Raw genomic sequence first — 15,984 nt, 5'->3', positions numbered from 1 at the left:
GAGCCGAGTCTTTCAGAGAGCCTCCGGTAGTTGCTGTTATCTGTCCGCCATGTTCTCCCCTTTCAAGCTGATTTGAATCTATAGTTTTTAATTTCCTGGTGATCTCTTTGAATCTGCTTCATATATTCTATATTTTTTTATATTCTTCACCAAATGGTTCTCTACTATGTTTGAGTTCCTCCCTTCTTCTGTCTGTGTCTGCTTGAGGTGTCTTTTATTAATCTTCTTATATCTTGCTTTAATTGTCTAAATTTTACACTTTTGAACTCATCTATGAGGTCCTGAATATTTGAACTCATCTATGAGGTCCTGAATATATCTCTTTATGTCGACTGGCGCTGTGTCTGATAGTGCCTGTTTGCTTTCTCATTCTCCTTTGTATTTACCTGTCCTGGGTCAATGTTTTCAGGGTTGGGGCCTGAGGACTCTTTGTTGTTGCTTCCTCTTCCCATCTTTTTTGTTTCTTCCAGGAGGCCCCAGTTTCTTTCTTTGTTGGTTACAATTTTTTTGAAGTGCGCTGGCTAGGTGACCCTTCACAATGCAGTGTGCTAGTAAGTTACAGACAGGGGTAGGGTATGCCAGCCCCTCCCTTCTAGATCAGTCAAGCTGCTGTGGCCTGCACTACTGTATTACTTTGCACCACCTCCTCTCCCGGCCAGCCAAATCTCGGACACCACCACTGCAGGAACTTGACCTCAGATAACAGGTCTCAGCTGAGTCACATGATCGAGGTCTAGCTCACTCCACCAATCCTGTTTGGGAAGGGAACAATTGACTGAAGTCACTGCTGCCCCTTGTACTTGCCAGTCCTGCATGGTCCCAGAATGTCATCCACCAGAGCCCCCCTATTTATGGAATGGCTCCACTCCCGTCACTCACCACAGATCAATGTAGGCTCCCCACCAGCTCAGCTCTCCGTTCAGCTTGCTGACCCTTGAACTCAATGTAACTGCATCTCCAGTGAGTCAAAGCGACAGGACAGCTCGGCAAGTTGTGGCAGGATCCCGGCCAGTCATAGTGGGACCTGGCTAGTCACGGCGGGATCCTGGCCATTTGCGGCAGGATCCCGGCAAGTCACAGTGGGACCCCAGCAAGTCACGACATCAGCCAGTTGCAGCAGGACCTCAGATGGTCGGCAAGTCGCCTTAATTTCGTCTTGCGACGAGAGAATTCATCTCCCTCTGTTTGGGGCTCCCCACTCTGTATTATGTTGAATTCTAAACTGACTATCTCAGGGAGCTTCTGTAGCTACTTGTTATCTATCCGCCATCTTTGCTCGACTCCCTGCCTAGAGGTTTAAGTGACTTCAGTATCTTGGAGAACACACATACATACTATAATGGAGTCTGAAAGCATTCTCATCAATTTGTGAAACTAAAGAAGACACTAATTTTCAGGCTTCGAATTTAAGATTTATTGGAAAAAACACAAACCAAACTGCCTCTCAAAGGCTACGTTTTAAAACAATCTCTTCTAAGCAAACAACTTCCACTTAAATTACTTGTACATTTTAGTCATCATTGATTTATAAAGGTATATTTTAATGTCAGAGAAATTTAGCATAATAAAATTTTGAAAGCATTTTTTCCTAATTATAGTGTTCAAATGTCTTAAAAAGCATTTAATATGTGTGATTTGTTTCTTGGCTATATGTATCTGAATATTTTTGATAAAAACGTAATTTTCAAATTCAAAGCACTTTTCTTATATCTTTTTGAGTATACTAAAATACACAGCAACATGACAAAAACTTATACTTTTTATCTCTTCAACCCTACTAGATCTATTTATACAGATCAGTTTTCTATATCTTAATAGTTTGATAGAAGATCTTCATCTCTGTCATAACTTTGGCTTTAAGGCTTCCCACATTTCTTCAGTTTGCTGTTTGGCTTCAGCATCTCCAGAGTAGTCAAGACAGTTTGCATTCCACATCCCAATGCCTCGTAAGCCATAGTTTTGTATATATGCTGCCTTTAAAGAAATGCTCTGGGGGTTATCATACCACACTTGATGAAAACGGCCAGCAGAATCCTATAAAAATAAATTACAATGGAAATTTGAATTACAGTAAGAGGGGAAAAAGTTTAATTCCAGTAACTCAAAAAGATACAAGATACAAAAATTTTGTTTCACAGTACTTTTCTGCTGTTTATTCCATGATTTGATACTTTCTAAATATTTTTATGGTACTTCTGATAGTATTACACAAATGAGCTTCCTAATATACTCTACTTATTTCTCATGTCCTAAGATTCTTTCCTTGATCTACTGCAGTAATTTCAACCAAGATGTTCACGTGAATCACTGTAGAGCTTTGAAAAATTCACATTCCTAAATCCCCATACTATACAAGCCCCACTAAATCAAAACCCTCCAAGGTTGGTACTAGGAAATATGTTTGTTGTTTGTTTTGTGTTAGTTCCCTTTGGTAACTGTGTATGCAGCCAAAGTTAAGAAGAAATCACTGTTCTGGTCTGCTAATATCAGCTTATATACTTTTCTTATTTTTGTTACAGTTTCTGGAAGTGTGCCTAGCTAGAAGCTGAATAGATGATTCTGTTTACAATAAATCAGCCAAATCAAAAGGTAATGACAATGGAGGAGGAAAGAACCTCCTTTTCTAGGTGTTACAGATATTGTTCTAAGAGGCTGTTAGAGTTGACTCCATGGGTGATTAACACATATCTGAATAAGAACTATAAACTAGGTTCTCCTACACATGCCTTCTACCCTGTACACCTCTCTGTCAGTAACACTCCAGCTACTGGTTACAGAATAAAGGAAAGAGGAGATCTAGGTAAAAGAGTAAAGGAAATACAAAAAAATACAGGAGGTAAAAATAGACCTGTAACTAAACATAATTTACTGATGTTTATATATATCTGGGAAACTTCTTAAAGGCAATTCTGAATGAAATTCAGGTGTATGTTTCTTTATGATAGTACTCTCAGAGTTAAAAACAATAGTTATTGGTAAATGAATAAACTGTGGCTCATTTAAGTGCAGTGGATTATTACACACCAGTATATATCTCACTCTGTATTTGAATTCTATTATTTAACAGCTTAAAAAGTAGACAAAACATCAGTATTTCATGTTAAATACTTCTAAATTATATGTAGGTGGCTACCACAACCTTTACCAAACTCTATACATGATTTCTTACCTGTTTCTAAGAGTGCTGTGAAACGAGTTCTTTGCTGAAACAACTAAATGGCTCTATATATTGCAATAATTCTCAAATCCCTTAATGTAGTGTTGTATATTAGAAGTCTCCAAGAGAGACATACATTATATAATGTTTATTAAATATATTGGCCATGGCACCTGTGTATTTGTACACAGGTATGCATGCATGGATGTGTGTAATAATGGTTCCAGAACATTCCATAAATACTGTTTATTTTCAATTCTAAAGTTTAGAAGCTTATACTAAAGCTTACTATATAATTGACATATAGGCATACAAACATGTATTAGTTATAATTTTTATACAGTAGTGTGTTTGTGGTCATTTTTTATAAATGAGTATTAGATCATTAGTCGAGAACATAAACCTTTCTTAAATTATTTTTATCATTCTAGGACTCCTTTTAAAATTACATGATTTACATCAAATTCAAAGATTATTTATACTTAGATTTTTGAGGTGAAAAGGTTTTAATTATGTGAAAGGTAAATTACAAAAAATATAATTTCTTTGTCTCTTTCATCACAATTCCTGTTTATTAAACACAACCAATCAGAACTGCTAATTGTTTACTGTATTTCCTCACATTTCCATCTATAATTTTTTGTATCTTATTTTTAATACTATTAGTATCAATTATGAAATACTTTTGAAATGATAGTTTCTTATTATAAAATCAGTGCTGATTCATCTGCTTGCAACCGCATTCCTCCCTAAGAGATGCATCAGAATCTTCAGGCTATTTTGAAATGGAGTCCTTTAGAGCTTACAGCCTACTTTGGCCCACAGCCAATTCAAAGCAAATCATCATTACATAATTGTTAATTACGAAAGAAGTCCTGTTTGTGATGTGTATGTTTTTACAGCAACATGTAAAATGAAGTGGTGCAAAAAGAGTATTGCACTGAATTAGCATTATTTGAATTGCTCCCCAGGGAACTAAAGCTTCTGATTACATAGATTCAAGTTTACTCACATAAATAGCAGTCTATATGTTATATCCTAAATGAACACTGATAAAATCTCTTAACAGCAAATATCTAATTATGAAAATACAAAGTTATAAAAACTAACAGAATAAATGTTTATAATTTGGGGGGAAATTCTTACTTTATAATTATAATAAGGAGCCTGCTGATCTTTATTCCACTGGCTTCCAGAAACAGAACTATTTATTTGCTTCATGATTGTCTTATAAGGCACTTGTCGTCCTGCAGCATCACTACAAGGAGCCCCCCGGAAAGGGACTTTTGCAATGGTACAAACATGATCCTAGAAATGCAAAAATGTTCATGTTATAGATTATCAAACACATCATAAGATCCAAATTTTAAAAAATAAAAAAACATTCATTGGAAATAAAATGTATGCTATAAAAAGATAACCTGACTATGCAGAAAAAAAGCTAAATAAATTTCATTACTAACTGAAAATGTATAGTGTTGGGGATGTGGTTAAGTGGTAGAGTTAGTTCTTGCCTTGTACACACAAAACTCCGAGTTCAATCCCCAGCACCACAAAAAAGAAAAGTGTAACATTCAAAAGCTTCCACTTTTACTAAATGAAAATAAAAATTTTAGTCCCAAGCCACACCTCAGAAATTCTAAATAAAGTTTTATATATTACCAACGAAATAAAAGAGGATGTAAAAATATAATAGAAGAGAAACTTATGTTACAAGTGACCTATTCTTACCTCAGATAAGTTCAGGCAGGGATAATCATAACCGTACCAAGGAACACCCATTACAAGTTTTTTAGGGCTAATGCCCATCTTGATGTAGTCATTATATCCTAGTCAGGTAAGGACATAAAAACATATTTTTCTCTTCATATATCTGTAAATGTGTTCATAAAAGCTGTGCAACTACTCAGAATCTAAGTTTGTAAAAACAGGTACATAATACGCAAAATACTAATTTTCTGTAACATAGTATTATAAAAGTCATCCCTTAAGAAGTATAAACTCATATCTTGCTTTCTAAATCACTTTTTTCATAAAAATTGAAATTATTTATATATACATAAAATATTCACAAAAATCTAATTCTAGAAAAAATTTCAGGAAAGCATGTTAATTTTATTAACTACTAAGACATGACAGATTTAATATCCAGATGCTAAAGTTTCAAAACATTTCTATAAATCAAACTTTCTGGCAGTTACACAATCAGAATTTCTTAAAGAAAGCACATAGTGCTCCATGTTTACAAATTATCTATTAATATCCTAGTGGTAGCTGCAAACAAGCAATATCCTCTCCTGTTTCATAGTAGGTAATCTGTTCTTGCAGGAAACAGATAAAAATGAGCAAATTTTGGTACTATCAATTCTTTTTTTGCTCAGTGCTACAAAACATGTTTTTTTTTTCTACCAAAAGAGATACTCCTAAATTATCTAGACTACTGAGCTAAATAAGTTTATTGGTTTTTAAAGTCTTTAATACTGTTCTATACTGTTAAATTTTTCTTTTCTTTTTTCTTGTTTTTTTTTTTTTGTTTGTTTTTTTTTTTTTTTTTTTTTTTTGGTGCCCGGATCGAACTCATGACCTCATGTTTGCCAAGCAGGCAGGCACTTACACTGCTGAGCTAAATACCTGGCCACTGTTAAAATTTTTAAAATGGAGATAATATGCTTCATTTCCCCAAAGTATTTGGTGATGAATCTTTTATTAAGAGTATCATCTGTTCATGAAACATGAAACTCAAATGTGAATAATTTTGTAACTTTAATAGAAAATAGTATTTTTCAATTTTAAATAGAATAAGTTTCTCATCAGATTATTTTATCCAAACAATTGGAACATCATAAAATGAGGCAAGCATCTAATATTTTACCTCTGTATGAAAAAAAAAACTTTATTTATAAATCAGTTAACTGAATCAATACCAAGTGTCCCAGGAATTTGAGTCCAAAAGATAGCAACCACTCTCTTATTCAGTTGATGGGATCTGAACTTGAATACAAACACACATCATACGATGATGAGTCAGAAGTACTCTTAATTCTAATAGGAATATAATTTTTAATAGAAGAACTAATATTAGGCCAGAGATGTAGCTCAGTGGCAAAGCATCTGCCTGACAAGCACAAGGTCCTGGGTTTGAGTTTCACTATCCAAAAAAAAAAAAAAAGAAAAGAAAGAAAAAAGAAAAGAAAAAGAAAAAAACTAATATTAAATAAGACAGAGAAAATCCTGCTAATCATGTGTGGTGGATACTCATAATTATCTTTGCTACTAAAATAGTTAACACTATTTTAACAAAAGGATCTCACTGAATTCTAGGTACATTTTTTTAATATAGATTCATGACAAAAGTGTTGTACTTGAAGTTAAAATATCACTTTGAGTCCTGCTATATAATATTTATAATTGTACAAACTTGAACATTTAATCCCTTTTATTTCTTATATAGAAGAGGGTTTATTATAAATACTTATCCCGCATAGTTGTTAGAAAAGTTAAAGGAAAATTTAAAACTTTTTGTAAACATTAAAACTCTCCAAATTAAGTGATTTTTAGATATTTAGGCCACACAAATGAGAAAATGTATAAAATAATGTAATTTAATTTTAATGTAATGTAATGATGTAATGTAATAAATTTAATGTAATGTATTAATGTAATTTTAATGTAATTAAAAGATATCTTGATGTTTGAGGTTCCAAAATTAATATTACTAGGAAATTATCATTTTTGAATTCTTACCAGATAATGTCTGATTATAGGGAGCATTGGCTGCTGCAATACATTCTGACCAAACCTGACTTTGTTCATCATAAGACATCACAAAGAGAAAGTCACAAGCATCTGCAATTCCAGTGTAATTATAGCATCTTCTGTCTATGTTCTTTGGAGACCATGCTACATCAAAGGTTACCTGTGAGAAAACATATAATTTCATGCAATGTAATCAAACATACATATTATATCATATGGATTTTCCATATATTCTTTTGCCTTATACTACCCAAGGAAAAAGAACTGTTATAGTACATAAATGTAGAGATTGGCACATACAGAACTAGAACAGTTCTAAGAAACTGGTTTATTACTACATTGGACTGGCCTACACACATATTTAGACACTACATAAAAAAGAAGAGGCTGGCTGATAACTGGCTGAAAAAAAGTAGGTATAATGACAATAGCGTGCTGTGAGGCTCCTAAACAACTGAAAAGTAAAGGCACACTAAAAGAATTCAAACACCCACAGTATTAAAGATCTGTGTAGGCTAAACAAGTCTTCTGTTGTCACAGCATGACTGGGTTGTAAGTACAAGCCTCTGATTCATAATTATACTACATGGTAGGTTCAGCCCAATATTACAGTTAGAAAACTGGTGTGTTATGGACCACAGCTATAGATTAATCAATCTGAAATGTTGAATAAATCATTTAAATGACATATTTTTTATTATCTTTCATTTTGAATGGTAAAAATTCAACACAAATGAGTCTTGTTATTGCCTAAACTAATGTTAATGAGTTATTTTAATGTGTAGAAATGTTCTAAAATGTCATTAAAGGGTTTTTTCCTTAATTAGGCACTTAGTAAACACTCATTGATTAATTACCATAAATGAGATACTTTAGGTAAAATGTGTACACTTTGGCCAATTTATCACAGCAAAACTCTTCAGGACTTCAAAGTTCTCTCCTTAATTCTTCTACTACTGGCTTTAAAGAAGACTCATCTTTACGAGCTTTTCTCAATAGTTCTACCTTGGTGCCTATATTCCATAAACCAAGTTACATCAAAGGTAACCCGAGGAAAAACACATACAAATTTATGTAAAATGATCAAACATGCACATTATGTCAGATGCGTTATATGTCAAAATAGGTGATCAAGTGAAATTCTTATATACCGGACCTATCCCATCTATCAAAATGAGGCCATGTCATATTTAAAAGAGAAAATAAATGACTATCTCTAAGCAGAAACATTTCAAATTCATTTTGCTATTCCATATCTTCCAGTTGAGTGCTGACAGTATTTTCACCTGGATTTCCTATCATAGTTAATCTTATATTTTTGAGACAGTAGTACTAGTATACTGACAGGAAATCAAAAGACTTGGGTTCTAGTTTTGGGTCTGTTATAACTTGTTCTGCATCACTGCTATGTAACACATTTGAATCTGTTTTCCAACCTATGAAAAGAAGAGTATAGAATTTTTCAAAGGCATCTCTAACTCTTTAATTTTATGATCATAATTTTGTAAACTTAAATCAACTTTTTCCCAAATCTCATTTTCTGCTCCAGGATTTCTACTTGGCCATTTTTTTAGCTACTAATTTAAAAATCTTTAGCCATTTTCTGACATTTGCCTTCCTTCCTTTAACCCCAACTCTAACTACAGTTTCCCTTGAGTATCCTCTCATAGTTCTTTTGCCCCTTACTTTCTATTAATTAATTCAATAAGTGTTTGCTGAGTGGTAGGCTATGCCATTATCCTGATTCAAACTATAAGTCTCTAGTTACTAGGATGGTGGATAAGTAGTAGTCTCCCTTTCTCTTTTGGTTTTATATACTGCATAGAATAATCTCCCAAAACATCCACATTCACAAGTCTACCCATGTACCCCATTACATACGGAATAAAATGCATATTCCCAGGCTTATATCCTGGATCTTCCACAATCTCAACTAGTTTTCCAACCATACCTCCTACTTATTCACCTTAAATGAATCTGACATAATAATCCAAATTATTCTACTCACTCTTAAACATGAAGATGGATACTCCTTTAGCTTTTGTTATTTTTTTTTTTTTGTGGTCCTAGAGATTGAATCCACAGATATAACCCTAGACTATATCCCCAGTCCTTTTTGTTTTTATTTTTTATTCTGAGATATGGTCTTGCTAAATTGCTAAGTTCTAACTAGGCTCAAACTTACAGTCTTTCTGCCTCAGCCTCGCAGAGTGCTGGGATTGTAAGCATGTAGCAGCACAGCTGGCTGAAAATAGATAATAGGGATTTTGCCCAATTTCATTGATCTTGTTCTTTCACTATAACTTAATGAGGGCCTGAAAATTAACCTGTTAGTAACCTGTTAGTTACTAACAGGTTACTAATCTAACCTGTTAGTAAAGCGACCAAGAGAATAAAGGAAAATTTCCTGAAACCAAAACTTACAAGGAGGAAGGAGCATGCCAGGTATTTGCTATTCTTTTCTACACTGTACCCATTTGAAAATTTGCATTCCATACCTACAAACTTCCCTATTTGCATAAAACCATACAGATGCAAGTCCTCTCATCATTATTTTACCAGTGATCCTCATATTCACAATGACCAACTAGAGCACTTGATAAAGTTGCAGTTCCCTATGCTCTATCCCAGACCTACTGAATCAATTTTGAGAAATTTTAAATGAATACTCCCAGATGATTCTGAGACAGGTTTAGGAATTGATGGTTGTATTTATAATGCTCCATCTTAGAATGAATATTACATTTATCATTCTTAGACACAATATAGTTAGATAAAAATACTTTTTAAATTGTACCTATACTTAGCATGTACATACTTTTCTTGTCTTTATTCTTTAAAAAACAGCATAGAAACTATATATAACATTTACATTGTATTAGGTATTATAAGTAATGTAGAGTATACAGAAGGTCCTGCATACTTTGCCATTTTATGTACAGGACTTGAACATCTATAGATTTTGGTATTCACATGGGGCCTTGCAACCAAGCTCTCCCTGGAAAGTTAGGGAGAGAGAGAGAGAGAGAGAGAGAGAGAGAGAGAGAGAGAGAGAGAATGTGTGCATGTGCACCCTATTTAACCACATTTAAAATTATTTAAAGGCATTATTCACATATTTAGTAAATAATTTTTAAACATCATGTTAGACATTGAGGATCTGTTCCCAGCTTTCAAAAATCTCACTATCAGGCTGGGGATTTAGCTTAGCAGCTTAAGCACCTGCCCTGGCAACCATGAGGTTGTGAGTTTGATCCCTAGTACCAAAAAAAAAAAAAAAGTCACTATCTAACTTAGTAGCTCTTAATTATAATCAGCGATTTCTAGGTTCATCAAAAACCTTCTGAATAATATTTTTTTGCAGTGGGTCCTTAGTGTCTATGTACATATGTATTCTTTTTGAGACCCCTTGTCATCCTGATATGTGACCAGATTTAAGATTAGTCATTTGGAGCCACACTATCCTTTGTTACTGCACAGTTCCCAGCAAGATGCCTGGTACTGGAATCATTATGGCAATGAAAAAGCACACTGTCATCTGTCATAGCTCTTACAAGTTCTACACAATCAGTCCTTTGAGCTTTATTGGGCCTTGGGTTCTCTCCAAGCAATTTACAGACCATGGAGTAAGTGTGACACTTCCCCAGAACTACCTCTCCTCTTGCAAGAGTTATTTCTATTCTGACCGGTGAAAATCGGGCTCTTCATGATGCTTCCTGCCTTCACTGCCTAACACTGTATTCTGCTGCAAGGAGGAATCTCAGTGTTGTATTCTGATGTGAATGCAGAACAAATTTTTGTACCTTAAAGTTCCTTAATAACATTAAATTTATAAAATATGTTTAGGAAATATGTCCTGAAATTCTTCCATTTTGCATCACTATTAGACCGTATACTTCATGAAACCATTGTGATAGAGAAAATACAGAATTTCCAAGAAAAAAAAATGAATGTTTTTACCTGTGATCCCTCAATCTCATGATGGAAAGACTCTGTGGTTTCTTTGACCAAAGCTGTTAATGCGTTGTATTCAGGCGATGAACAATTAACTTCCTGCTCTATGTCAATATTAATTCCATCCATATATTGTGTTTTGGCCAAGTGAAGTTTCTGTGCTATCCAGGATGCTCTGAAACTGGGATCAATGATGTCCTTTAAGGGTACATCTCCTATGGAAGAAATAGATATCTTTTGTATCTATATGCTTTTTATAGTAAAATGTCATTTATTTTACAAACCCACTTTCAAAGGGAACAAACTGTTTTAAAACATTTCATTATTTTGGAATACTAGCCTCTAATCCCCAAATAGTAAATTAACATATCAAAATAATAGCCATTGCCTACTAATCTCTAAAATTAGCAACATAGATAAAATAAAGATCATCCTCAAATTAAAGGCAGAACTTGTAAACTAACTAAAAGTGAGACAGTTTGCCAATTAGCCTGTCACATTTTGCTCAAAATCATTAAATGGATTATATAAGCTTTCAAAAGAGATCTTGATTTGTGAAATTAATTTACTGAAAATTAAAGATTTCAAAAAAAGATGAATATAAACAAATTTTTTTTAAAACAAGGATATAGCAAATGATACTGGTAAATTTACCAATTAACTAAATGCATGCAACCGGTAAAAAAAAAAAAAATACCTTTTAGCACTACTCTGGCTCCTTTTGAATGCGCATAGCACATGAGTTCTGAGTCATATTTTCCAAACACTGCCACTGTGGTAATCTGTGACCAGTCATAAGATTTCCAAGTTTTCTGGCCAACATCAAATACAAAGACCTGTGGAACAATCAGGATAAGCATTCTCATGTAAATCAAGCATATCATGCTGACCACCCAGACCACCGTACACCAGGCTCTGACAGTACGAGGGTAAAGACATGAGGATGCCAGTGTAACCTGGTGGCAAGGATAACTAACCGGGCCAGGAAAGGGAGGAAGGACAGGCCAGGAAGACAGTGGGAAATGCCAAGGCCTGGACGCAGAGAGAATGTGGGTGATTGTGTAAATGAATATTCGGTATACATAGTGCATGCCTAGAATTTAGCGTAGAAAAGAGCCTGGGAGGAGGGGTAAGCAGTGATTAAATCCTCATGAGCCTCGTAAGACCTGTTGAGAAGTTAGTCCTATATCCTGAAGGCAATGGAGAAAATAAAAACCTTTTTAAAAGAAGCTGTGCATCTTAGAGAAATCCCTTCAGCTGAAGTAAAAAATGTATGAAAGAGGGCCCCAAACTGAAAGAACAGGGAAGCTGTTGGATGAATCCAGGCAAGAGGTGCTGGCAACCTCTACCACAGAGCACTCAGTAAAGTGAGGAGAGTGAACAGATCTGGGAGATTCGAGGAAGGCAACATTCACAGGAGGTGGTGACTGACTGAAAGAGCGAGGAAGAGAAGTGAGTCTGGGAATAGCTCTGGCCCTGCACACGGAGCCGCAGGTACTGCACTAGGCAGGTACTAGGAATGTTGTTAGTGGCATTGACTTCTTAGTCAAGTCAAACAGAAGTCTCACTGGTCAGGTTTCTTTTATTCCAAGGTACTGATTAATAGATCCAGAAAATATTTATTCAGTTTTAGTAAAGCATAGAGAAGGTTCAGGATTCTTCTTTTTCCTTCCTTCCTTCCTTCCTTCCTTCCTTCCTTCCTTCCTTTCCCCCCCATCCTTCCTTTCCTTTCTTCTTTGCACTAGGATTGAATTCAGAGAACACCAAGCTACATCCCCAATCCTTTGGTATGTTTTCTGTTTTGTTTGTTTGTTTTTGTGGGGGGAGGGCTGTTGGTTTTGAGGTAGAACATTGCAAAGTTTACCCGGTTGGTCTGGAACTTATGCCCCTCCCACATCAGTCTCATAGCTGTGATTACAGGCATTATCACCACATCCTGCTAGGGAGGGTATTTTGCTAGACACTAGGGACACAGAGGTTAATAAGAGAAATCAAGTTTGTAAAGGAGTTATTAATTGCAATAGTAGTAAAGGTTACAAGGAAATGCAGGGTGCCATGGAGATCAGTTCGAAGGTAGGACAGGAAAATTTCCCTGAGGACAATACCATAGGGTTGAATGAAATCTATATAATGACAATGGAGGAAGGGTACCAATGGGCAAAAGGGAACATTCTCAGAGGAGGGAACAAACAACTCAGATGTCCCTACACCGCAGGAGAATTCTGATTCCGGGACTGAAAGTAGCCACAGCACAGAAATCCTGAAAGTGCAGAATCACCTAAAAGGAGTTTAGGTAAATATTAGTAATGTGAAGAACTTTGTACACCACTGAGGATTTTGAATTTTATCCTTGGATGGTGGAGATCCATTGCAGAGTAAATCCTCGGGCTACTCTGAGGAGACTGGATTGGCAGGAGCAGTAGGTGTACTAAAAACTCAACATTTAACTTTTTTGGTCTCCTCCCTTTTTCTTTTACTTTTTAAACTTCCCTGTAAAATAATAAAAAGGATTTTAAAAAAACACACCTGTAATTCCAGCACTCTGGGAAGCTAAGACAGAAAGATCACTAATTTAAATCCAGCAGGGCAACTTAGCCATTTAGCCAAACTCTGTCTCATTAATAAATAAGTAAATAAATAATAAAAATTAAAGAATATGAATTGAATGGACTATGAATCTTTGGATTCACTTTTTTATCAAACTGTCTTGATTTTAATTCCAATAATTAAGACTAAAGGATTTTTAAAAAATAATAAGTGCTTGTGAGATCTGATTGAAAACACAAGGGAAGGGGCTGCGGGTGTACATTAGTAGTAATGTGGCTTCTTTATATACATGAGGCCTTCGGCTCAATTTCCAAGATTTAAAACATATTTCAAAAAGTACAGAAGTTAGTAAAGTTTTTAGTTACTGTGACCATATGAAAATACGCTTAATTTTCCCACATCACATTTTTCAAAATGCCCACAAATATTACCTAATCTACCAAATATTGGATGCTACAATAAATCTTTCAGATAGTTTTTAAAAAACATTTATTGAGACCATTAGGTTGAAACAGCTCCAGTGCCTTAGATTTCCACTTAACCGAAGTGTAACATAACGTGTAAACAGTAAGACAAAACTCAATCAGAAACCACCAACTAACCTAGCAGGGACTTTTCTCCAGGTCTTACGCAAATGAGGCAAACACCTAACCACAGCTAATCAACTTCTTTGCATTTGTGTTCAGTCTATAGAAACCTACAACTCTTTTATATCTTTTATATCTCTATGAGTTGTTGATGATATGAGTCTGATCGATTATCATGAATTGTTCTTCCCTCAGATAAACTTTTGGCCTGAAGTTTTTAAAAAGATTTCCACACTGGGCAGGGTCACCACAGCTTTCACTTTTATTTTTTCTCCTGAACAGTGTATATATACTTACAAGCCCTGCCTTCAAATTAATCTACTACATTAAGAACTAAAAATTGGTCCTATTTCTACAAAAGAATTGTTCTTTGGACAAAATCTGACTTTCCAAGCCAAGCACAGTGATGCATGTCTGTAATTCCAGCACTCAGGTGGCTGAGGCAGGAGGACTGCTGCGAATTTGAGGCCCGCCTGGGCCACAATGAGTTCAATGCCAGTCTGAACTATATAGTGAAACCCTATTTCAAAAATACAAAAAAAAAAAAAAAACCTTAGCTCCCTGACTTTGTCCAACATCATGTGTGCACCAGACAGCTAAAACATTTGGATCTGTGTGGTACCGGACTGACTGATTTTAGTCTTGACCCATTGCAAGTTCAACTGAATAACGCTGCAGCTGCCCTGACCGTCCTGTGCTTGCAGGAATGTGGGGTCACAGATGTCCAGTTCCATGCCATTCTGCCTACACGAAGTCTCTGCTCCCACCTCAAGGTCGCCTCCCAACTTTCAGTTAAGTAGCTCTAATACAGCTTCAGAAGGTTTATAAGCCAGAAGCCTTATAAACTGTTTAGGTAGAAGGAAAATTTACTGAAAGATCTATTTTTTCCACTCTTCTTGGTTCTGAGGCACCATGAAGGAAAGAGCTCAATAGCTACACTTTTAAAAAGATAAAACATTCTCTGTCTCTTCCATACAAAGCCCTCATTCGCTGAAACCACGAAGTGAATCATCCCACCTTTGGGTTTTATACCTAGTCTGCCCCTGGAGAGGAGGCCGGGCAAGGGAGAGACAGGAGCTGGCCCTCAAAGTGAGACATGGGTTTAAGCCTCGCCGGCAGAGCTGGGCACTCCAGCCCGGGAGGCGTAGGAGGGGTTACTCAACCTCTCCGCGCCGGCAGTTTCCCCCTCCGCAAACTGAAGGAAATCTGTAAATAGGAAGGCCCTCGGCAAACGGTCACGGTTAGTGCTAGAGTCCCATCGCCTCTCGGTTAGGGCTCCGTTCCACTCCTCTCTCCCAGCCTTGAGGATCAGACCCACAGCGGTGAGAGGCTCTGACCTCGAAATCGGGGCGGTGTAAGATCGGGCCGCAGAGCGCAGGTTCCTGGCAAGGACAGTCAGCCCAGACCGCAAGGAACAGAGCCAGCAAGGCCAGCAGCCGCAGCGGCAGCAGGGTGACCCTCGGGACTGGGCGCTGAGCAAAGCGTTGGAGCAGGGGCGCAGACATGCGGGCGGGCGGGCGGGCGGGCCAGAGGGAGGACAGACAGCGAGAGCGCGCTCTTCCGGGCGGGCAGGGGCGGGGCGGGGCCGTCACGGTGGGCGGGGCCTTTCTGAGGGCGGGGCTTGGCGGGGGCAGGGCTGCGAGGTGGGTGGTGAAGGTCCCGGAAGAGCAGGGGGCGTCTCCCCAGCCTGCGTTGACTACGTACCCAGTAAGTGGGTTGTTGACCCCGGGTTAATATCTCTGCGGCTTATTGTCTCCACCTATTTCCACTCTGGCTCTGCGTTGTGGCACTTTATATACTCCTTATGGAGCCTGAAGTTAGCGGGAATCCCCCCAAATGAAAAAATGGGATGTCTTTGGAATGGATGGCTGAGCTGCACGATTGGTGTACCCAAAACGCTTTTCAACCATAGGAACACCTGTCCTGACTTAAACGGTGGCACGCGGAGGAGCGTCCAATATTGTTTAGCCCGTTGCTGAACCT

At 36.7% G+C, this 15,984-nt stretch overlaps 2 protein-coding genes across 2 annotated transcripts in view; one reads left to right on the top strand and one right to left on the bottom strand.

Moving 5' to 3' along the window:
* Spata1 (spermatogenesis associated 1) overlaps window positions 1–2,549 on the top strand; it is a 44,221-nt gene extending 41,672 nt beyond the window's left edge. Inside the window, exon 12 of the mRNA XM_063257573.1 lies at window positions 2,520–2,549. Within this exon, the coding sequence (XP_063113643.1) occupies window positions 2,520–2,549 (30 nt within the window). The remainder of the gene's footprint in view (window positions 1–2,519) is intronic.
* Window positions 1,391–15,531, bottom strand: Ctbs (chitobiase). The gene is made up of 7 exons (XM_003479066.5): window positions 15,339–15,531; window positions 11,565–11,703; window positions 10,874–11,082; window positions 6,902–7,073; window positions 4,889–4,986; window positions 4,304–4,465; window positions 1,391–2,034 (listed from the first exon to the last, which is right to left on the bottom strand). Exons 1-7 carry the CDS (start codon window positions 15,504–15,506, stop codon window positions 1,843–1,845), a joined length of 1,140 nt encoding a protein of 379 aa, XP_003479114.3. The 5' UTR covers window positions 15,507–15,531; the 3' UTR covers window positions 1,391–1,842.
* Window positions 15,532–15,984: the final 453 nt, after the last annotated feature.

Source organism: Cavia porcellus, unplaced genomic scaffold (genome assembly GCF_034190915.1).
Source record: "Cavia porcellus strain 051 isolate PalLab524CR breed Dunkin Hartley unplaced genomic scaffold, mCavPor4.1 scaffold_1, whole genome shotgun sequence".
In the NCBI taxonomy this organism is placed as follows: Eukaryota; Metazoa; Chordata; class Mammalia; order Rodentia; family Caviidae; genus Cavia; species Cavia porcellus.
The sequence above is the reverse complement of the archived record's forward strand: the minus strand, read 5'-3'. Positions and strand labels throughout refer to the sequence as shown.